This window comes from Echinops telfairi, unplaced genomic scaffold, assembly GCF_000313985.2.
Source record: "Echinops telfairi isolate 266 unplaced genomic scaffold, ASM31398v2 ScPeMD7_3533;HRSCAF=4204_0, whole genome shotgun sequence".
Classification (NCBI taxonomy): Eukaryota; Metazoa; Chordata; class Mammalia; order Afrosoricida; family Tenrecidae; genus Echinops; species Echinops telfairi.
This window is the reverse complement of record NW_022107431.1, coordinates 55903709-55929175: the sequence shown is the minus strand read 5'-3', so window position 1 is coordinate 55929175 and position 25467 is coordinate 55903709. Positions and strand designations below refer to the sequence as shown.

Below are 25467 nucleotides of genomic sequence, written 5' to 3'. Positions count from 1 at the left end.
TTCCATTATTTTTTATATTGGCCACTTATTTGAAATTAAAGTGTGCCCTATATTTATATTCTTCTATTTTTCTTTGTATTTCTATAAAGAATATCTGTTCAGAACATTTGTTATTATTCCAATTTAAGATTGGTTTTGACTTTCAGAACTTCTTAGAATAAGTTATCTTGCTGGTCAAGCTAATATTCGGGAGTTTGAGTAAGAACTGAAGCTGGGTCCCTAACAGAAAAGCTTAAGAAGCAGTTTCCTCTAACAACTGATCTTATAGAAATTTAATGTCAGAATTAAGTAAAGAGCATTTTTAAGCATCTATTCTCTTATACATATATAAATGTGTGTGTGTGTGTGTGTGTTTTGAAATCAAAGGAAGTAATATGGGTATGTAGTAGCCATGGATGAGAAGACAGTCTGCAATTATTTGGATAAGTATGATGCTAGATCATGAGAAGTATGAGTTAGTTATTTAATCACAGATGCTGAAGACAAACATTTATCAACATGAACACGATAATATAAGACTTGATAGAGAAGAAACGCTTTATCTGTGAAAGGTCAAAAATCCACCTCACTCTTAATACACAGAAATAATAGAGGTGGCCACCACTCCACAACGGCTGAGTGGCAGTGGTCACCTTTGGTTCAGACCATCATCTCTCCAATTCAACCTGTGTCATAAACATAAAACTCTTTCAGAGTTACTTAACAGTATGACTATTCTGGTAAGTGGTGACATAGAATGCCGTTAGGGGTTTTTATTTGCATATGCCTACAGACATAAAACGTTCAGAAAGGGGTGTTGACTTCAACAGAAACTGCATTATGCTGGAAAATACCAATAATAATATGCTGGCAATTGTGCTTTGATTGTGCACATTTCTTCTAAAGCGTTTTTCTAGCCCATGAGCACGTGAGCTTTAAACAAGTTTGATTACAACTACAAAAGTATTTCATGGACCAGGAAGAACAGCAGTATATGCCAAGAAAGGATTTGTGTACAATTTTGACACTTATCTTGTTGCTGCTGGAGAAAATGGGGCACAGGAGGAAACTCTGTGCAGTTATTGCTCTGTGTTGTTTTGTAGTTTGGCTTTGTTTTCCCTGCTTTGTCTTCTTTACTGGAATGTCGCTTCCAGATTTATCGTCACCGACATACATTTCCGATCCCCAAGACTGATAGCTGCAAGTGTAGGCTGCAGACCTGTGCAAGTGGAACGACGCGTACATCTCCTGCTACACGACGCCTCAGCAGGTGTCTTTAGTACCGGGGCAGAGTTTTGGAAAAGGCACTCTAGCTAGGTAATGACTTACAAGTTTTTGCATGTGTGTTATTCTTGAAATATAAATGAAAGTCTAGGGTAAATATTTATCTCTGCTTTGATTTCAAATCAACTTGACATTATTGTCTACGTTGTTAATTTCCAAAAAGAACAACCAAGAACCACATTAACCACCACCCTCACCAACACTTAACAAAGAGTATTTATCAGGGTTCTCGTTCATCCAGAAGAGTGTCTCATTATATTCATACAGAAAGAGAATCCAATGTCTAGTGTGGGCTCCTTGCCAAATAAGAACTACCACCTTGAGGGCCTGGGGCCCAACTTCTACTTAATAAGTGTACACAGTGAAATGCTTGTGGCACAGGGTTAGGAAACAGAAAGGGACATTTGAAATGATGGGAGTGGGGAGAAGAAAAGGTGCTGTTCAAAAGACCACCTTAAGGGGCCCTACAGTTGGGATCATATCAAGATGGCACATCAGGTGACTCAAAAGAGTATTCACTTGTGACATGGTTTCCATCTTTTCTCGCCAGATGTAACTGCACACTCTGCGGAAGGAACCCGCAAATAGAAAGTCAGAGATGCTCAGAGAAATCTTAGACGTGATGCAGACGTCAAGGGCTTCATGGAGTGGAAACAAAGTAAACGGAGGGGAGCAGTGGACCTTCCACAGGTAAGGAACCGCAGGGAGTGCTTGCACAGAGCACAGGTTGTGGTGGGATGTGCGCTGTGTCCAATATATGGGGATGGATGTCTTTTAGGATTCAACAATAGACTGAAAAATAGCATTGGCTTGCAATTTTTAAAATTTGAATTATATATCAATGTTCAACAATAGAATTTTGTGTAAAATACTGATGGTGAGAATCATTTGACAGATCTACAATCTGATATCACTACAACCCAATGTGGCAACAGTTCTGCCTTGTAGCATTTGCCTTTATAGACCACATGATCTCAATATCTTGCGTCTACTGTAAATTGTGTCTTTTAACTTAAAAAAAAAAAGAGTAGGGGAGACAGATCAAGAGAGATAAAAATCTTACAGGAAAAAAACAAAAACAAAAACATTTCTCTAGCCACTGAAGGCATTTGAAATCGGTGAATTAGTCGAGTTTTCAAGGATTCTTTGTTCAATTAATATATGTCTGTTCTATACATGATGCTAATAGGTCTAAGAAAGACAAAACATAATTTGAACTAGAGAATCCATTCTTCATATCAAGAAGAGTGGGAATACACAATTTTAGCAAACACAGTGGAAACCGAAGGAGTATCAAATCAAGTTCTTTTTGGTTTCCTTTAAGTTCATTTTGTAAGAAGATTGTTACTAGAATGACCACTTTTCCAAAATCAGCTTGTACTGTGAGGACAGAGGTGGTCAGTATTAAATCTTTGTTTCTCATTCTCCCCCAGGGCCCTGCAGGCAGGCCCCATTCAGGAAGCTGTGGGTTTCTGACTCAGTAGCTTCTGCATTCACTGTGTGTTACAGAGCCAACCGTTCAAACAGTACTCCACAACATTACAAGAGGCATTACAGACACAGCTTCCCTCTGTAGGACACTGCAGATTCAGCAGCCTGCAGCAAGGGTGCATTCCAAAAACCAAAGGCAAATTCACTGTTATCAAGTCGATTCCAGCTCATAGTAAGGTCACCCTATAGTAAGGTGACCAGATTTTAACATTGGTAAAACGACCACCATTGATAAAACTCATATCCTGGCGAAATAGCCACATGGCAGCCGATAACTGTATACCCTAGCTTGTCGTGCATTCTTTCCAAAAATCGGGACTTTTTAAAATGCCGGGGGACACAGGAAAAATTGTTAAAAATTGGGACTGTCCTGCCAAAAGCGGGACGTCTATAGGAGAGCATAGAACTGCCCCTCTGGGTTTCCAAGACTGTAACTTTTTATGGGAGTAAAAAGCCTCCTCTTTCTCCCACAGAGTGGCCGCTGACCTTTTGGTTAGCAAGCTGATGCTTAACCCACTGTGCCACCAAGGCGCCTCGGAAATCTTTACAGAAGCAGGGTGGCTGGTGGATTTGACCTTCAGGCAAGGAGTCCCACACTTATCCGCAGTGCCAGCAAAGTTCCTCGTGCATTACATGGCCCCAAACGTGGAATATCTTCCTTTAAAATTTTAATTCTTTGGCCAAGTAAGTACCTGGCAAAGCCTGGCTCGTTTTCTAGGCCCATAGCCCTAGTGTAGATAGAACTGCCTCTCTTAAATGCCCTTTCTTCAATCCTCTCCTTTTTGTTCACAGCTCCAACCCTAACCTCACACAGCAAAGCCAGGAAATACTTCTATTACCTGTAAGTGAAAGATCCACTAGACTTGGTCTCCCTCGATATGTAAGCCATTTAGATAGCATTAATTTGATCATTGGTAGAGTATTTTAAATGGCATTGTTCTATTGGATTAAAATGTTTTTATATACTATGCTGTGCTTCCACAGCCAAATTTGACCACATGCTCTGTTCAAGAAAGAAAAAAATGATTTTAAATAGGCACTTCATAATAATCATAAAAGTCCTTAGTTGAATCCATTTTTATTCTTTCAGTGCTGACCCTAGAAAAGGTAGCTTTATCTCTTGAGTGAAATACTAATAAATGTCATATCAGGTCTAAAATGTAGACTCTACTTTCTCCCAACTCAACGTATACCTTGGAAGATGGCTACTTCCCGGAAATTCTGAGATCTTGAGGGATTAGATCTGAAATGAACATGCACAGGAAAGAGGCAAATTCCTCTGTTTGAACTGGCTGCTCTTCCAAAATGTGTGTGTGTTAGACAGGGTTGTCTAGAGAAACCAAACTAGCAACACTAATATATGTGTAAGAAAGAACTTCATATCAAGATGTGATTAGACATCAAGACTGTGTCCCAACCCAGCCCAATTCAAGTCCATGGGCCAATGCTAGCTGAGCCCACTCCAGATCCATGTTGCTGCAGGGTGATGATGTAGAAAGGTGAAGTGGGAAGCAGGGAGGTCACGCCGATAGGTGCAGAGTAGCAGGAATCCAAGGGCGGTGGAAACGTGTCAGGGTATAGACAGTGTGGCTACCAATCTCAGTGCCCCAGAAGGGGCCACTCCTGAAGGCAGAGTCCAGCAAGGAGGAAGGTGAAGGGCCATCAAGGCAGGAGAAATTCCCAGGGTCTTGCTATATAAAGGTCATACACCCAGGGAGGCATCATCAAATTATGTATGACCTGACTGGTAGGCTGGACTCCACACTGACACTTTCACAGAGGTGCAAGTTGACATAAGATGTAACTGCCACAGATGTTGTCACGGAATAATTAAGCAACAGATTCTGGGTTTTTTTCCTGCACTTCTCCCTCCCTTCTTTTCTTCCATCCAAGCTGAACGCCCATGCATATTTAAAGGAATGCATGTATTATAGCATTTTTACATTTATTGATGAAGTATATAAATACAATAGCAATTTCAAATATCAATGGTTAAATTTAGTCCCTCAGTAACTTTAAAGGGATAACACGGTTGCATGGTCGATTCTATGTTCTGCTCTCACTACTTTTCACTGAGTTGATGAAATAATGAGACTTTTAAATCATCAATATTATCTAATACAACATGCCCTAGGTTTTTAAGATGTGAACTATTAGTCATGAAAGTTGAACAAGAATAGACTGACTACATATGAAAAGACTGTAGGGTAGCATTCAAATAAAATGCACTCAGATGTCCATAATTATTATTCTGTGTGATAATAGTCACAAATGATAAACAATTCTTATTAATTGCTACAACCAGTTGTAGCTTGTTTTAGCTTGTCTTTTTTCAATTCTTCAGTAGCTCCAGGAAAGTCAACCATGTATGCTCCTACACTATAAAACACAGTGTGTGTGAAAATAAGTTACTGTTTGGTTTTAATAGTGGATTTAATGAACTGCGGTATATCTAATCAGCTCTTACCTCTCTGATAATCTCTTCTCTTTTCTCTCCCTCTATCTCTGCCCTTCTCTACTTCTAGTCCCGTTTTCTCCCCCCCACCTCCCGCAGTCTTATAATTACCCCTTCAATATGCCCCACACATTACAGGTACTGAATCAGGCTTTCAAATCACTGTTTTCTTTTCTGAATTTGCCAGCTATGGTTCTCATTAACCTACTAGAATACAGCAACATTTCTGTGCAGCTGTTAGCCCTCCCTCTTATTATGCAGATGAGACTATACAGGTGGTTACAGATTTGGAAATAGCTATTACTAATTATACATTATTCTCTAATGCCATTATAAAAATTGAATGAACTCAGTATTGACATAAGGAAAAGATGAAGTTTAAAACAACACTATGTTATCAGAAACATGTTACCATAAATTAGAGCCTAACCATTTTAAGGATGAAATTGTGCTGATGACTCAGTAATCCTTAGTTGATGTCTTGATGCGCTATCCAGCAGGAATCAGGGTTGAATGCCCTAAGTATGGCTTAATCTCAACTGAATTACATTTGATGAAAAGTTTCCACTTGACACAATTGGTTGATTGTCTCATGAACTGAATTCTCATACAGGAATGATTCACTTGATAATAAAACGAATGGCAACACAAGTCATGGAAATGTATTCTCCAAAACAGAGGAGGGGAAATAGAGAGTCATCCTCAAGCACTAAAGCAGGAGGCCCCAAGTGATGCACTGATGGCACAGCTGCTCAGCTGACTTCAGAGTTGCAGCAGATTTGCGAACGTGTCAGTGCAAAGGTCAAGATCATGGAAGAAGTTAGGGTGCCAAACCAGATACTGAGGACATTATGAGGGTCATTGAGCTGGATCATCACCTGCTCAAAGATACTTAGATTTAGACTTTGAATCTTTGCCTGAATTATACCATACCATTAGGGATATAGTGTAACAAATGAATGAAGCAGGTGACTATCTGAAACTTTGAAACATGATACAACTCTCACAAAAATATTAGAATTTCCTCATTTTGCTAATATACCTAAATCCCTAATAATGGAAGTGTTTGGATCAATCTTCATCTCTGAGATGTACCAGTAAGCCCAAAACCAGAAAAATGTATGTATTAAAAATAAAACTTGTTCTAGTTAAATAATCGTTTGTCAATTTGAGAGGATTAGAAGTGAAGGGATGGAGTTTAGCCTGTCATTCATGTCACAGCCAATGAGGCCTCTGTGTGGGCATGGCATTCTCCTGAGGATTCTGGGAACTCCTGTGCTCCTCCCTGGAGGCAGGAGACACACTCTCCCTCTGCTCACTCCCCGCAAGACATTCTTGCTGACAACCCACATGGAGACAGGCTAGTACACTGAGCTGGAGGAACCAAGTGGAGACCCCTGCCAGTACTGACATGCTTACAATGCCACTGGATCCATAAGACTTCCATTGGGCCTGTGATATTCCTGCATTCAACGTCATTGCATGTGCTTCGCGAGTCTGAAGAGGACTTTATAGATGGGTATCAGACATATGGACTAATACAGGACTTATGGACATGATATGGACTGGGTTGGGATGTTTTCTCAATACTCAATTGTGCTTGTATATAAAGCTCTTTCTTATACACATATGTCTATGAATTTGTTTCTCTAGTCAACCCAGACTAACATAAAGTTCTATACTATATTAAGCTACTAATAAGCTTGATCGTACAAACCACCAGAACAAAAGATTTTAGCAGAGTAATTGTTTTCTCAACTGTAAGCAGCTGTACTGACCCATGACAAAATAAGCAAAGGAGGAAAACATTGTATTTTATTATCTTAAGTATTAAGTTCATTGTATTTTATCATCTTAAGTATTAATAGTTTAATTTGTGAATCACCACTAGTTTATTGACTTTGTAAATGTGTGTATGTATCTCAAGTATGGCTCTGAAATCATTAGTTTTATACATATAAAATGTATATGTAGCTATGTGCTTGTGTGTGTGATTTGTTTCTAAAACACATTAGAAGGTTTTATCCTCTAAATACATAGTTTTCAGGAAATATCATGAAACGCTATAAGACCCAAACTCGCTGCCATCGAGTGGATCGTGACTCAGTGCGTTCCTCTAGGGCAGGGCAGAGCTGCCCTCTGGGGTTCCTGGACCGCATCTCTTTCCGGGGTTGAAAGCCAATGGTGGTTCAAAGGCTGGTCTTACAGTGAGTGCCCGACACAACCCAGGATGCCATCTGGCCTTCTTCAGCTCTGATAAAGGAGATGGAAATGCATTCCAAATCAAGAATTTCAGAATTATAATCTTAACCCTATGAAATTCAGTGAAATGAATAAATTGTATAGGCACAAACAGCAAATTTTAAGGGTTGATTCACAGTTTATTGATAGCAAAAAGTGAATTATCTTATTCAACAAGAATAATTTCCCACATTTTATGTATTCCCTTACTGAAGTATTTGTGACTGAGTGGCATGAGGTAATTATGTTTATTGGGTATCAGAAGGAATAGCACATGGAGAAGGTTAACATCATGGGAATAATATTAGTTCCAAGGGGGGCTAGCCAATGGGTACCTCAAGGAACCAAAGATGAGCAAACTTCACAAGCAGATGCAGGCTGAGAGACTAAAGAACGCTAGAGGAGGTGGGAATGGCTTTGACACAAGAGCCAAGCTTGCTTGAGGTAGGAGCACAAATTCAGAAGTGTGCTTAGTAGTTAAACCATTAGTAGTTTAAGCCATAGGATCCACCATGTGGGGAGTGAGTGATTTAATTCTAAATTCTACTTGAGTGTGCATCAGCGATTGGAAATGTTAACCCAAATATAAATAGAAAGGAAGGAAAGGAGGGAGGGAGACATGGAGGAAGGAAAGGAGGGAGGGAAGGAGGGAGGAAGAAACAATAAGAGGAAAGAACGAGCTGATAGTTTCAGGGTAATTTTATGTTTGTTCTGGGTGTTGTTTTGTTTTTTGCCTTTCATTGTCTTTCTTTCTTTTGCTTCAGGCCAAGCAAACTTTTCAAGCAACTAGAGTTGTTCCAATGGATTGCAGAGTGAACTTCAAGGAATCCCCTTGGAATCAATTAGTGTCTACAAATATTTATCTAAAGAGTCACTCAAAGACATTTGACAGGTAAATACTTAAATTCTGTGAGGTCCAGTATCACAGCCCTGTGAACATAAGGCTTGTATGGGTTTTTCTAAAAGCCATTACAGTGCTGTTAAGCAGTTGATAAACGAATGAAAACAGCACGAGGCTCCAACTTGCTCCATCGTATTTCACCTGGTTTCCTGCAATAATGGAAGAAACAGAGTTGAATGTAAATTGCAGTCTGATTTTCAATGTAGTGGGGGTAACTGTTAAAATCTTCTTGAGTCCTACCCGACCAGGTAAAGTCAAGTAGCTACACGTGACTACGCCATCTGTTATTTCATATTTCCATCTTGTAAAGTGGAACACTGAGGCGGACTCATGACTTGAGCCTGAATCTGCCAAATTCAGGGGCCAGAAACCTTTTGAGAGTCAATCCTGTTCCTCACAACAATTTAAAAAACAGTCAAGAGCCATAAATATACTTCTACAAACGAATAAAGCCATTATTGAATACCGTTCGATTTTTATTTTCAATTTTACTCCAGAGCCACACGTGAGCCCCAGAAGAGCCACATACGGCTCTTGAGTTGTAGGCTGCCGACTCCTGGCCTACTGCAAGAAAATGCAGGTTCCACAGGGGGTGTAAAGCTCATCCCCAAGGGAAGAATTTGGATTCTTAAAAATGACATCAACATTTTCCCTGAAGGCCTCAAATTAAAATTCAAGTCATGTGAAAAGCTTTATAAACAATGAGTTAATGTCTAGTGGGGAAAATAGCTGTATACGTCCTTCCCTATTTTAAAGTATTCAAGGAAAGAACAGTAGGTGTATTTAATTGGGTATTTTCATGTTAGAAAAATCTAGATGAAAAAGCAATTACCTACAAGGGGAAACCAATAAAAAATAGAGAAAGAAAAATCTGGATGTATTCTAAATGCTTGGAGCTCACAGATAAGCACAGGTTCTTTTATTAATCCAGTGGCTGCCAAATTATTATAATAGTATTCCTTTCCAACTCCCCTTCATTGAAATGTATAATTATTAGAACTATCAAAGTCACCACATTTGACTTAAAGCAAACCACATGGTAACATTTCTGAGCCTAAATTTTGTAATGCCACAGGACATGTTAACACGGTAAACCAGCTTCTTTGAGAGTTAAAAATAAGGTAGGGGGCTTATATCATAGCAGGTAAATCTTAACAAAGTAGGGTACTCAATACAATTGTTGTATAAATAAGCAATCCTGTAAGAATGAACGCAGTGTGGCTATAATGAAGCATTAAATAAAAGGCAAAGGCTTTAAAGCAGGTACCAACTCTTCTGAGACTACGGAGAAAGTTTATTATTTTAGATTGTGGCTCACAGAATAATATTTAAGGAGCCAGTCCTCTTCCACAATAACAAATCTCAAAATCACCTGTGTAGTCATCATGCCCTTACGCTACACACGACCCTGAGTTGTCAGTCTTCAGCCCACAAACCTGTTGGCATAAGGACTGCTTGTGTTCACCTGCAGCAGAGTCTGAATGAAGGTAAATAAGGGCTCCATGCAAGAAATGAACACATGGCCGAAAAGAGCACCGAGCTCCAGGGTAAAATTCAGTCTTGTGTCACATTAATAATCAAAGGATACAACTTAGAATATGAAATCCCTAAATAGTATCTCATTAGTATAATTCAGAACGTCACTTCAGGGATAATTTTTTTTCAAAAATACATTATTTTAATCTTATTTTGATTTCATCATGCTCTTAAGCGAATTACTCACCTCTAGCACTATCTGCCGGAGAATGGTATCATCAGTTTTTATTTAGCTATTAAATCCCAGTAATATGTCTTGGTCTATTAATATTAGTCATTATTTCAGTTATTCCTAAGCCTCTGATTTAAAAGACAATGGAACATTCTCTTCCAATAGGCTTACTTTTCACTTCATTTTCATGAAATAGGAAAAGAATAATTCAGGGGTTCACCAGTTACAAATTCCACACTCTGAAACTATCGGGGCAACTGTTCTAAGGACTCATCAACAATATGTAAACCTCTAAGAGTCCAATTTTATCCCCACACATAAAATGATTGTGTTAACAAAAGCCAACTACCTATTTCATAGCTAGACTTGTGCTGATGCTCCTGGACTGGTTTGCAGAACTACAGAGTGAAGTGGTGTTCAAGAGAAGCTGAAAGCTAAGGATAGACTCTTCAAGCGGGGGCTGGGGCAATGAAGAGGTGGTCCACAGCAAAACCCCTTGAGTGCATGCATAAACTATGGCAGGAACGGATTATCTGGTGTCATGGGTACAAGAGACAATTACAATGGAAATTGTAATCATTCTTGCTCTATCCAGAGTCTTTCTGAAGTCTGAAGCCAAGCAAGAAATGACGGGAGGTGGTGCCCGGAAGCTATTCACATAAACTATAGGTTTCATCAAATAAAATGAACATCTGGTAATTCTGGTTAATGATTCTGTGCTGACTGCTTAGAAGGACATTTATCTCTGAGATGCATTCTGAAAAATCTACAGATGTGTGTCTGGAGTGATCATTGACTCACTTGTGATTTCTCCAGAATGTCGCTGGAAACCATTGTGTTTGGGTTTTTATTTACCTGTAGATTCTATTAACAGTAGAAGAATGCCCATTTTTAGTGGAGATAATTTATATTTTAGAGAAACTAATAGACCACTTCAGGCAAAGAGTTCTTTCCACTAAACTAATGGTATTAAAGAGCATGCTCTGGCTTCCTCTTCCGGAGACGCTGTGTGCAGGCATTCAAAATGGTTCAGCGTCTGACCTACCGGCGTAGGCTGTCCTACAATACAGCCTCTAACAAAACTAGGCTGTCCCGAACCCCTGGTAACAGAATTGTTTACTTATATACAAAAAAGGTTGGGAAAGCGCCAAAATCTGCATGCGGTGTGTGCCCAGGCCGACTTCGAGGGGTCCGTGCTGTGAGACCCAAAGTTCTCATGAGGTTGTCCAAAACCAAAAAACACGTCAGCAGGGCTTATGGTGGGTCCATGTGCGCTAAATGTGTCCGAGACAGGATCAAGCGTGCTTTCCTTATTGAGGAGCAGAAAATCGTTGTGAAAGTGTTGAAGGCACAAGCACAGAGTCAGAAAGCTAAATAAATACAAATGGAGCTTGTTTGAATAATAAATCAAATGATTTGTTCTCTTAAAAAAAAAAAATAAATAAAGAGCATGCTCTGTAATGTAAATTCATTTTCTTTCCCTGTCAATTTCTTGCTGGATCATAGATTGTTATATTACACATATAATCCATTGAGGTAAATCATGAAATTTAGTGTGTGCAAATAACAATACTTTACCATAAAAAAACCATAACAGAAGACTTATTTAATTCCTGCCAAATAACTAAAAATAGTTTACCATAATTTTTTTGTCTTCTAAATATTTAGTATTTTTATATATTAGTATCCCCCTTTATTTTGTATCAACTCTATCTAATAATATAATGTAGACCTAAAATCTCTTTTTTTAATGTTTCTTTTAGCACTGATTTCTTCCCATGGCAGCTTTTCATTGCCCACTATAGATATATCCAAGTATAAATTCCATTTTCCTTTAGATTTCCATTTTAAAAATATTTCATGCATTTATTTTGTCCCAAATCTTAATATAGAAAAGCAATAATAAGAGTAAGTAATGTTTTGCTCTTTTGATTCTAGCTTATGCAGAGTAGTCATTTGATTATCAAATCTATCCAGGATCTGTAATTAAACCCAGTTCTGCAGCTGCTCTCGTCTCTGTTCCTATAAAGCAAGCTCTTCTCTTTGGACCTGCTGTTCCGATGTGTGGGAAGCACAAGACTCACAATGCAGAGTCAAGATAAGCGTGGCTTCATTTTCATTTTTCAAAATGGAGAGACGCTGCCTTGAGCTCTTCAGAATCAAACTAATGTGTTTTGTGCCTCTATGTGTTTTTGCATGAGTGGCAGTGGGTTCCACCAGAGGCTTTCCAGATATTCCAATGTAGAAATATCATGAAGTACCAGGCAAGAACTGAATTCCTTTTTAGTCTTTTCCTTGTGTATTTTTCCCCTAAAGGGAAGTGAATCAGAAGAATATCCACCACACAATGGACTACGATGCATCCCTATAACACAGGAATGCAACCACGAAACTCCTCATGATGCCTGGATGGACCTGGAATGCATTATACTGAGTTAAATTGGCCAATCACAAAAGGGCAAATATTGTGTGAGACAATTACTATACAGACAAACACCAAGACAAAGGCAGGCTTCTGTTCTCAAGTCAGCTAATTTTCCATTAGTTTCCCAGGTAGTGTGGCTGCCTAGAGCTCATGGACCATATAGCACCCCCTTATTTAACATCTTAAAAACCACTTCCACAAGAGCGGCCTCACACCAGCTGGGTGAGTGTCTCACGAGGAGGAGAGAGGCAGGCTTTCCAGTTCCTGTCATACAATACGCTAAGGTCACCCCCAGTTGGCAGACACTCCTACAAGAGGGCTTAGTGAAACTTGCTGGAAACCCAAAGTAGAGGCAGCAGAGTGGAGGGTCTATCTGTCCGGAAGGAGAAGGCAAGTACACTTCGGTCAATGGGTAAATCAGCCAGGCAGCCCGCCATTGGGAAAACAGTGCAACATTAAGTATACAGACCACCAATGAGAGTATCACATCCCTAACTGGGCACTTTTGACCTGGTTTGTATTTAGTTCTTGGTGGCCCAGATCATGGTACTATAGAGAACTAGGACCTTAGACTCTGTCCTTTTGAAGTGAACAGCATCCTTCATAGACCACACCAGAAGCATCCAATTTGGAATGCCCACTAAGGGAGTTGGAGTTTATCTTAAACGCATGGGTAGCAGAGTAAAGGAACTGAAGTCTTCCCCAGGGCCTAAGACTGAAATGCCCCAGTGTAAGAATAAGCAGCCGACTACTATTCCAGGGATATGCTGTGGAAGTCACTGGACTTTGGTTCAAAATTCTTGCCTTCTGGGTGCCATGAGTGGAAACTCAAGACAACTCTTTCCATAGCCTCTTTGCCTTTTGTATGACATGTACAGCTCTGTTCTGCCTTTGTGAATGAGCCCTATTGATGGTTTGGCCCATCTCAAGCCCTCATGATTAGTGTAAATAGTGCCCAGTCACCTAAATTGTTCATCTGTACCAATCAACAATCCATGTATTTTGGTCTAAAACACTGCTCTAACTATGCAAACTTTCTTATTCTCAAAAGTGGTTTCAATTCTATACCAGTGGCTAAAATAATGCTAATATCATTAGAAATGCCATATGCCCTATGGGAATACTTTATGATGTCCTTCAACAAAATAATATGATGTCTATAAGTGAATCAGGGACATCTATAAAACACAGGAATATGAAGGGATTTGGAATTTTCAAAGTCCCACTTTAAAACAACGGTTCTTATGACACGGCCCTACTTAATATCTACCCACTATGAAGCAATCATTGAAGATACTGGTGCTATCCCAAAGTGTGGTGAAGAAAGCAGATGATGCCAGGCTATCAGAAAAAATAGTGCCTGGGGTCTTAAAGGCTTGTCTTAAAACAAGCAACAATCTCAGTGAGGTATCAAAGAAACACAGCACCATGTGTGAGCCAAGAATTGTAAATAAGAAAATCAAACTTAAAGGAGGGAATGGTATTGCAACTTAAATTCTCATCACCTGGTTTGCAGAAGGCTGCTGATGAATGAAATCCCAAAACACATTTGCAGACTCCCCTAGGCAAATTAAGCCTCCTGTGAATTCCCTCTGACTGTGACTATGAGATGGGAAAGGCCTTGATCTCAGAAAGAGGACATGGTCGGGTGGACTCCTACAGGTGTGGTTAGGTCAAAACGGGACAGCTCCTCATTTATCTCCCTCTCAATCCAATGAATCATTGCTCCAGTTTTTAATATTTTCTACTTTCCCCTTTTCAATTGAAGTATCACTTTGTTTCACTTTGTTATTTTTCTTAGGCCATTTGTTTGTATTTTATCTTGATTTTGTATGTTTTTCTGAATATGACATTCAGATTATATGTAAACCTAAAGAGAAAACTGGATTAATAGATTCAAAGAAACAAGGCAGGGGAGGTTAATGAGAGAAGGAAAAGAGAAGCTAACAACACTGAGTACAAGAAAGGAGAAATGCCCTGAAATTGGTTTTGGTGATGGCTGAACCACTCCCTTTTTTTTTTTAAACCATTTTATTGGGGGCTCATACAGCTCTTATCACAATCCATGCATACATCCATTGTGTCAAGCATACTTGTACATATGTTGCCAACATCATTTTCAAAATATTTTCTTTCTTCTTGACCCTTGGTATCAGCTCCTCATTTTCATCCTTCCCTCTCAAACCCTCACTCCCTGATGAACCCTTGATAATTTATAAATTATTTGTTTTCATGTCTTACACTGACTGATGTCTCCCTTCGCCCACTTTTCTGTTGTCCATCCCCCTGGAAGGAGGTTATATGTAGATCATTGTGATTGGTTCCCTCTTTCTCCACCTCCCCAAGCGCACCTTCCCCTTCCCCTCCTGAGGGGGTTATCTGTCCTGAATCCCCTGTGTTTCCAGTTCTTATCTATACCCAGGTCCATGATCTGGTCTAGTGGGCGGATTTGTAAGGTAAAATGGGGTTCATGATATTGGGATGGAGTAAGCATTAAAGAAATAAAGCAATATTGTATGTTTCATCAGTGCTATATTGCACCCTGACTGACTCATCTCTTCCTGTGACCCTTCTGTAAGGGGATGTCCAATGGTCTACAGATGGGCTTTGGGGCTGCACTCCACTCTCCCCCTCGTTCACATTGATATGATTTTTTGTTCTGGGTCTTTGATGCCTGATACCTGATTCCATCAACCCTTCATGATCACACAGGCTGGTGTCCTTCTACTATGTGGACTTTGTTGCTTCTTAGTCAGATGGCTACTTGTTTATCTCCAAGCCTTTAAGACACCAGATGCTGTATCTTTTGATAGATGGGCACCACCAGTTTTCTTCACCACATTTGCTTATGCAACCATTTTTTGCCAGGTTATTTGTTTATGCATCCACAGATTGCCAGGTTATTAGAACAAAGTGTTCTTGTATTGAGGGTGTGCTTGAGTAGAGGCCCAATGTCCATCTGCTACCTTAATACTTAACATATAAATATATGTACATAGATCTATTTTCCTATTGTTAAATATAAATATATTTACATATGTATATGCCTGTATTTAGACCTCTACAAATGTCCTTTGCCTCCTGGTTCTTTCCAGTATTTCCTTTTACTTTCCTCTTGTCCCACTATCATGCTCAGTCTTCATTTGGGTTTCAGTAATTCCTCTCAGTTTCATTGCCCTTGATCAAGTCCTGCCAGGCATCCTACACCCACCACTCCATCAATTTTTGATCACTTGTTGTTCCCTTGTCCCTGGGTTTGTTAACAAAAATTCATATTCTCTTAGGCTAGCACTGAATGATCTTTATAATCGATTTCTTAATTGTCGCTTACCTTTATCAAATAACTCTATACTAGATAGACATACAGAGACAATAATAAGCACAAAACAAGACAGAGCAAAACAAAACAACAAATGAAAACAAGAAACAAAACAACAAAAACATCAACAAAATAAGAAAAGCCTATAACTAGTTCCAGGTCTGTTTGTTGACGATTAGGAGTATTTTTCCGGCTGAGTCTGAGCAAAAAATAGAGCAAAGTCTATTTTTTATATTCTCCAGGGACTTCATTGCTTTGCTCCCCTTGCTGCTCTGTTGCACGCCCTTAGCGTTTTGCACAGGGGTGGTGGGGTCAGATCAGGAACAATCCCTGCCCTATGGCTCCTGTGTTGTCCCTCATAGAGCTTGTGGGTCAGTGAGGGACAATGTTGCTCGTGGTGGGGCTGACCCTGTGGTCCTCTCTGTGCATTGGCTGCTCTGAGCAGGAATATTGTTCTCAGGGCTTTGTAACCAGGATGTTGAACAACTCTTATGTGATTGCAGTGATGAAATGTATGATGTAAGTTGTACAACAGTGAAACTGTTAAAAATAAATTTTTAAAAATTATTTTCATCCTCACACACCCTATGTGGGGTCACTATGATTATAACCAACTCAATGGCCATGGAGTTTTATACTGTACCCTAGAATAATAACACTAAATTAAAGTTAAGTAATGCATCGAATTTCATATTCATTCTGAATATCCCTTCTTCAGGATTATTGTGGCTTTTCCTGGCCTTTTACTGGTTCATACACATGTGCCAAATTCCATTGAAATAAAATGGAAAACCCTTAAAAATCAATTAAAAAAGAATAGCCATGACTACTTAGCTGTCTCCCTAAAAGACCCAAGGGGGGATAAAGAACACACACACACACTCACACCAGGAAACTTTACCTCTTCTACATGTACAATAATTTATGTAATTAGGCAACAGAAATTTAATATTTGAATAAGAAAAGGATCTTCTTCAACCCAGAGGAATAATTAGTGTGCTTGAATGGCATGAAAGAGCTGATGGGGATGGCATAGCTTTTTTAAGGATAAAACTTATGTTTCAAGATGTGATATAGTGAAATATATTTATCCTTTAGAAAGTCTTTCTTCTAATGACACATAATATGATCTTCATTAACACCACACTTAAAAATAATCTACTCCCACACTTTGACACTTTCACAGCATCATAAGGTAACTGTTAAGCTGGAAGAGGATTTCAGACATTATCTAGAAATTATTTAGAGAAATTATAAAAGTTTTGACTATTTATAAAATTATTGAATAAATATGGTACTTTTGGTTAACATACCCTAGAAATATAACAGGCATGTGTTCATGTATGCTTGTTTGGGAGGAACATAAGTTAACTTTTCATTTCATTTTTTAAAAATAATAGATTCAGCCTAAAGGCAAAAACCCCCAAGTTCACCACTTGGATACAACTTCATAAACTCATAATTCTTCCCCAGAAAAGGTATCATTGCATTTGTTTCCTCTATATTGCCACTCATTTTTGTTTAAAAAAAAAACACTATTCTAAGTATTACTGCTTCTTTCTGGCTCTAAGTCAAGTTTACAAATATGAACTTGATAATTGACCTTTTTAATTCACTTAAGAAACCTTCTTAATTTTGTTGGAAAATTCTACCTTTTAGAAAAATTATGAAAATGTCATTAGTAGGGAAAAATTGTAGAAAATATATTTAACAACTCTAGCATTGCCTTCTGACAGCAGTTAAGACACCACATTTCAGATGAGTTTCAATGATTTTATTTAAATTTCAGAAAATAATTAATTGATAAAAGACTGTCACAGTGACTGACAGAAATAAATTCTGAATGTAAATTCTATCCTGAGATGTACTGCAGCCCAATTGAAAACAGATGCCAGCATATGTATTATAGTCATTTATTGCTTAAGATTTTCTGAGTAGAAATCACGATTCTTTGTCTACTGTGGCCATTTTTAATCCGCAATGGAAGACCAGGTGGTCAGGACACATTGAATCTAGTGTGGAAGAAAGAACATGCGCGTAAAAGAATAAGTAATGACACACTGTAGAATACTGATCATAAAATAAATGGCCTATAGCAGAAGTCCTATAAAAACTGAGAAAAAGTTTGGTTCATCATGAGCCGAAGTAGTGGGGGAGGATTTCTTGAAGTTTTAGGCATTCATAAGATTGAAAGAAAGAAAGATAGAATTCCCATAAGTCGAATGAAGGGAATGAGCTTTGAAATTGGGGGGTAGCAGTGTGAGTAATACAGGGTAGAGCAAAAGAGAAAATAGAACCAGAAAAATTTAATAAAAAGAATCCTACTTGGTCATATGCTAAAGCTAAAAGCATAGAGGTATTTGATAAAGGTAAGCGACAATTAAGAAATTGATTTTAAAGATCATTCAATGCTAGCCTAAGAGATTATGAATTTTAACAAGCTAACAAAATCACTCCCAGTCCCAGTTCGGGGTCCACACCTGGCACTTGACAGAGTATGGTGTGGTCCCTCAGTGCTGAATCTGGTTTTGGCCCAATAAACCTCTTAAAGCATAAAAAAATTTTTAAATAAATTTTAAAAATCACTTGGGAAGTAGTAGTGTTGCTATTGTTTTGATTTTGATTTTATTTTTTCTTTTAATAAATCATTTTATTGGGGTTGTGATTTCTAGATGCACATACATATCCAGACCCCACTGTGGAGATTTCTGATTCACTGGAGTTGGAAACTGTATCTAAATGATTCACAGACACAGTGTGGACTTCATGGGCATGTGACCTGTGTAGTCCTTCAACCAGAACTCTAAGGTAAGCCATGTTCTAGTGCATAAATGCTCTGCTCTTAACATAACAAAAATCTTAATGTTTTTATCTTTAATATTTTGTCATTCACTATTTCTTCGAACCCTAATGTTATTATAACATAGACAATGCTCATGATGGCCCATGAACAAGAATTCCAGTAATTCCACAATCCATGGAATAGCAAAAAAACAAAACAAAATAAAACTCTGCCATCAAGTCAATGCCGACTCATAGCAACCTTGTAGGGCAGGATAGAGCTGCCTCTGTGAGTTTCTGATACTGTAAGTATTTAAGAGAGTAGAAAGTCCCATCTTTCTCCCACAGAGCGACTGAAGGTTTTGAACTTTGGACCTTGAAGATCTCAGCCCTGTAGGTAACCTCTATGCCACCATGGCTCCCTTATAGAAAGTTCAGTGAGACTCAAAGGGAAATTGTAATGACTGAGGAAGAAGGCACACTGAGAATTACAGGAGGACTTGCTTTCTCTTCCATCCAGAAGATATCACTTTAAAAATAGAACGAAGACAAATGAATTCTAAGAAACACAAGCAACTTAAGAGACCTGCCACATCCTTTCTTACCCATGCTATTTCTCTTTATTAGTCATCCATTTACAGTGAAAAAAAGATGGCACAAAGGAAAAAGGAAGAGAGGGTGGCATGTAATCCCGTTCCCTCCTTCCGTAATCATCAGCAGCTGAGAAAAATAGAAAATGGTAGAAGATGCAATTAAATCAAGACCTTAAATACGAGAAATGGGGAAACACATTCTGAACCCCATGAAGACTGGGTCAGAGTAGAATCTCAGAATAGACAGAACCATGTCCTATAGAGCCCACAGAGAGAGTAAGTATTCCTCTGGGATGGCACACAGAACTCCACTTTTCAGCCTCTTTCCTAAATGGTGAGAAAATAAAATTCTGTTTGTTAAACACCCCACCACCCTGTCAGCCACCCATCAAAGGTGAAATAAAAACAGCTGAGCTACTTTTCTATGATTTTGCTATTCTTCTGCTAGTAACTAAATATATAAAAATGAAACTACAAAATACACACCACCACCCCTTGACTGTCAGTTAGTTGTACTGGTGGTTTTGTATTTTGCTGTGATACTGGAAGCCAGACCACTGGTATTACAAATACCAGCAATCTCCCCTGTGGTGAACAGAGTTTAAAGGAAGAAGCCCAATTTATACTGAAGAAATGAGCATAAATCAAAATTCTAGGAATTGTTGGGATAGGAATTGAAATGTTTTAACAATAGGAAACACCACTGGAAGCACTCATGATTCTATGTCAAGAAATTTGGAAAGCAAATACTTGGCCAACGAAGTAAAAGAGATTCATCTTGTACCCATTCCAAAGAAAAGAGACCCAACATAATGCATAAATTATAAATTATATCATAAATATCACATGCAAATAATTTTTTGCTGAAGATCAATTAAAAAATGGGTACAGCAATATATGGATAGTGAGCTGCCTGAAATTCCACCTGGGTTCAGAAGAGAACACAGAACAAGTTTATCATTGCTGACATCAGAGAGATCATGGAGAAAGCACAGGAAGCCCGAAATTATGTTTACTTGTGCTTCACTACCCATGGAAAGGCTCAGTAGGTCATGAAAAACTATGGAAAACACTGAGAAGGATCGAAATCCCATAATTCTGCTCATGAAGAACTTGTACACAGATAAAAAAGCAGGCCTTGGAACACGGAGTTAATGCGTGGTTTAAAATCAGGAAGTGTACACATCATAGTTGTATTCTTCCACCAGAATTTTTCAATCAGTATGCTGAGCAAATAGCAACCTGTGATATGTAGATGCCACATCCTTGCTTGCTGAAAGCAAAGAGGACTTAAAGCTCGTAATGATGAAGATAAATGGATACAGTTCAATGCAAAGCCCCAAAAAGAAAAAAAACCAAGCTCACTGCCAGCGAGTCAATTCCAATTTATTGTGACGCTATTGAACAGAGTAGAACTGCACTATGGATTTCTGAGACTGAAACTCTTTGCTGGAGTAGACAACCTTACCTTTCTTCCATGGAATGCCTCGCTGTTTCAAATGCTGACCTTGTGGTATGAAGCCCCATGCATGAACCACTACAACACTACTGGACCAACAGGGAACCGTAAGATAAATGAAAAAAATTTCAAAGATATTTTTTTACTGAGATCCACAATCAATGCTCATGGACACAGTAGTCCAGAAATGAAACAAGACATCGTTGGCAAACCTGCAGCACATGGCCTCGTTAAAGTGTGAAAGGCCAAAGAGAACTTTGAGGACTAAGGCTCCCTGACTCAAGACAGGGTATTTTTAAATGCTTCATTTGCATATGGAAGTTGGAGAACGAATAAAGAAGACCAAAATATTACTACATTTGAATTATGGTGTTGGAAAAGAGTATGCCATAAAGCTTTCTTAGAAGAAGTAGTTAACATGTTTCAGTTGAGACCTACCTCTGGAAAAACAAATCATGCCTGGGAAAATAGAAGGTCAGGGAAAGAGAGGAAGGCATCAGGAAGACTGACTGGCTCAGGCTGCAATACAGAACTCAGACATAACACCTTAGGATGCGAGGATGGGGCATCATGGGACATTGTTTTGTGCTGTTGTACATTAGTTTGACAACAACTCAATGGCACCTAATACCAACAAACTATGATTGTGTAGTGTCAGTGACTTTGACTCAAATTGATTATGATGCAAAAGTAACTATCATGCATTCAATATTGGGAATGGCCAATCTAAATATGGAGAGTAAAGTCCAAGCACTTAAATTGATATTTTTCTTTATTTAGCACATCTTTAAAACAAGAACATGACAGGACAATTATGTGACTTGTCAAATCTTGACTGAGGAAGACAGTAAAAAGCTTTATGTTTTACACACTTTACCTGTTGCTGTTGAGTTGGTTCCAACTCATGGGAATCTTATTGTATACAGTGGATCTCTGCATGGGGCCACCGATGCTGAAACATATATAGGCTCCAACAACTTTCTCTTGGGAAGCAGTTGGTGAGCTCAAAATTTCAGTGAACTATGCAGTGCTTCGCTATTGCAACACATGAGCTCCTTATTCCCTTTAATTATTTTTTGAATGTATTTTTTGAAGAAGGGGGCAGCACATTTTTATTTTGCACTGTTGTCAGTTGTTGTCTGCACATCAACTCAAACATATGGTAACCTTTTATCTAACACAACAAAATAGTACCAAGTTGTGCCATCCTCACAATCAATCTCATGTCTTGGTAGTCCATTGAGGCTTGCTTCACTTTTTATGGACCCTCTACCAAACAGGAGATCTTTTCTACAAATTGGCCTTTCATGATGAAGTGTTGAAAGTAAGTGAGTGGGCATCTGTCATTCTCACTTCTAGAAGTACACTCTAGTGTATTTTTGTTCTTGTCATCAGGTGCCATCAAGTCTGCTCTGACCCACAGCGACTATATGCCCATCAGAACGAAGCACTCCGTGGTCCCGCACCATCTTCACAATTGTTCCTATGCCTAAGCCCATTTATGCAGCCACTGTGTTGATCCGCCTTGTCAAGGGCTCTCATTTACGCTGCCCCTCCACTTACCAAACATGATGTTCTTCTCTCCAGGGACTGGTCCCTCGTGACCATATGTCCAAAGTACATAAGACTAAGTCTTGCCATCCATCCCTTTAGGGAACACTCTGGCCTTACTGCTTCTATTACAGTGCATGGTACTTCCAATATTTTCATCCAGCACACCAATTCAAATGCATCTTTTCTTTAGCCGTCTTCTTTATTCAGTGTTCAACTTTCACATGTATATGATGCAGTGAAAACTGCCATGGCTTAAGTCAAGAGCAACTAAGGCTTCAAAGTAACATCCTTACTCTTCAATATTCCAAAGAGGCCGTGTGCAACAGATTTACCTAATGTAATACATCTTTTGATCTCTTGACTGCTCCTACCATGAGCATGGATTGTGGATTCAACTAAAACAAAATCCTTGACTAGTTCAGACTTTTCTCCATTTATCATGATGTCACCTATCAGTCCAGTGGTGAGGATTTTGGTCTTCCCTAGGTTGAGTTGCAATCTATACGAAGCCTACAAAACTTGATCTTCATCAGCAAGTGCTTCAATTCCTCCTCACTTTCAGCAAGCAAGGTTGTGTCATCTGCATACTGCAGGTCTTTAGGCCTCCCTCCAATCTTGATGCTGCACTCTTCTTCACATAATCCAATTTCTCTGATGATTTGCTCAGTGTATAGATTGAACAAGTATGTATACAGAGAGTATACAACCCTGATGCACACCTTTCCTGATTTTAAACCATGCAGTATTCTTTTTATATTTGCACAACTGCTTCTTGATCCATTTATAAGTTCCAAAGGAGTGCAATGAAATGTTCATTCATACTTTGCACGTTCCAAGTTCTAATCATTAGGAGATTGTTGCACCTGTTTCTCTTTGCCTTGAGTCGTGACCCGTGAGCAAATGAATATCCTGAAGGGCCCACCCCCACAAGATTCACAGGAATCATGTAACCATGGTTGAATCCCCTCCAAGCAATCATCTCCTCAGTCACATTTAGAGTGCCCTCAGACCTGACAGGGCAGCAGCCAGCAGTATCTCTGACAGTGTCCTGCTTCCTTTGTGTAGGCTTTCAGTACTTGGAAATGCTTTGAAGCTGTGCATTAGGTTTTCACTGACTTCTTCCTCTGAAGTGGGGAGCTATATCCTTCTTCATTGTCTCTTCTTAGTCTGGAAGCTCTACTGAAACCTACTCACTTTGGGAGACCCTGTTGTCACGTGAACTACAAGTGACATAGCTTCCAGCATCACAGCAACACACAAGCCACCACCGTAGGAAACTCTGACAGCTAAGTGGTGGTTCTATTACTGGTTTTAGTACTTCAAGCTAATTTGTTTGCTGTTTTAATAATCCATGGTATATTCAATATTCTTTACCAGCATCACACTAGGACATGTATTAGGACCTGAAAATTATGTCACTGGCTCCAATCAAATCATTGTGATGCCCAAGGCCAAGATCTGCTATTGTGGTAATTATCTTTATTTCCTAAAGCTGCTGTAACAAAACATAATAAACTGGACAGCTCTGAAGTAGAAATATTTACTGTCTCACAGTTTTAGAGTTTAGGATCAATATCCAGCCCGTCGTATGGCCGTAATCTTGTTCTATCCATTCTAGGGGAAGATCCTCCCTTGTGTCTTCCAGCTTCTTGCACACTCTGGCGCTCCCTGATGCACTCTTGCATTTTAGACACATGCTCTTATATTATTTCTTCCTGTGTGTCTTTTACTCTCTTTCATAAGGACCAAAGAGGATAAGGACCTGAATCACTCCTGTATTTCCTTATTAATCTAACTGATCACATTTTTTATTAAAAACCTACTTCCACAGAAGGTTTCATTAGCAGGTTCAGAAACTAAAAGTTTAAGCAATTTAGGGGATCAGGTCTCGACTTATAACAGTAATAGAGAGTCAGTAAAATATTTTTAAAAAGGTCATATTGCATTGCATTTCACTGTAGAGCTCTGATTAAAAAGAGAGAGAACTAGGGGGAACTTTTAGAAATGTTTATAACAGACTGGTCAAAAATAAAGACTTTTATGAGAGTAGATTCAAAAGGAAGAAATAAATTAATAAAAGGAAAGAAATGTTAAAAGAAATAAATTTTAAAAAGGAAAGAAATTCTAAAACCACAGGGAAAAAAAAGTGAGAAATAAAAATATCACCAAATTTTAAAACCCTGGTGACTGGTTGACTACAGTTCTATCAGAAGAAATAGGAAATAAACGGTTTCTACTGTTAACAAGTATATTTATCAATAGGAGAAAGATCTTGTCAAGTAAAGGTTCATTGTCCAATTAGACAGGACAGGTGAACTGAAAGGCAATCTGGCAAATGCCATGGAATGAGTATCCTCTACGACTTTAATGCAATTTCTAAAGGAAACATACAAGGAAAAGGTGAACTACAGCTGGCTCGCCCGTACATGCCACTGCTTGGGAAGTCAGCTGAAAAGAAATAGAATAAAACAGCAGCATTCATTAACTCAGGCAAAGATGGACCACCACAAAAGATATGAAAACAAGGACAGAAAATCACGGCAAGACAAAGGTAGAAGATGATGTTTTCATAAATGATGGAGGCAGGGGCAGTGCAAGAATTAAATACAACAGCGGTAAATACATTGCATATGCAATCCTACAACCACAGGTCACTGGATAGACACATAGGCTAAGTAAGTGTGGGAAGGAGAGTGGAAGTATATCCGTGAATATAAATGGGTTTGACATAGGATATGTGAGCATGTTCTACTGCAGAACATTCTGGTTTTATTTATTCCAACTGATTTTTTGTTTGTTTATCTGATAATCCATGGTATAGTCAATATTCTTTACCAACACGACACTAAGACCTGCACATGGGCCTACAAATTATATAGCTGAGCCTGCACCAATAATTATGATGCTGCTGGTCAACAACCACCATTGTTAATAACTGTCTCTTTTCTAGTGCCGCTGTAACAAAATACAAGGAATTGAAGAGCTTGGAAGTAGAAATGCCATATATACTCAAGTATAAGTTGACCCAAATATAAGCCGAGGCACCTAATTTTACCACAAAAACTGCATTAAAAATGTGCTGAAAAACTCAGCTTATACTATATACAGTATTTATTACCGCACAGTTACATAGATTTTAAGGTCAAAACTCAGGATGTCAGCAAGGCCATGATCTCTCTCTGTTAATTTTAAGGGAAGACCCTTCCTTTTCCTGTCTAGTTTCTTGTATACCTTGGCATTTCTTGGTGTTCTTTGGACTTTAGATGCATGTCCATAT

The 25467-nt window shown here is 38.8% G+C and overlaps 2 protein-coding genes across 2 annotated transcripts in view; one reads left to right on the top strand and one right to left on the bottom strand.

Annotated features, from left to right (window-relative positions):
* The window catches only part of NKAIN2 (sodium/potassium transporting ATPase interacting 2), a 1260554-nt gene that overhangs the window by 1060193 nt on the left and 174894 nt on the right, over positions 1-25467 (bottom strand). The window lies entirely within an intron of this gene.
* LOC101649170 (60S ribosomal protein L34) lies at positions 11057-11466 on the top strand. Its single transcript, XM_004702045.3, has one exon. It carries the CDS (start codon positions 11084-11086, stop codon positions 11435-11437), a length of 354 nt encoding a protein of 117 aa, XP_004702102.1. The 5' UTR covers positions 11057-11083; the 3' UTR covers positions 11438-11466.

What these genes read in the sequence shown, in the direction of transcription:
- LOC101649170 (XM_004702045.3), top strand. Translation starts at nt 11,084, where the DNA reads ATGGTTCAGCGTCTGACCTACCGGCGTAGGCTGTCCTACAATACAGCC.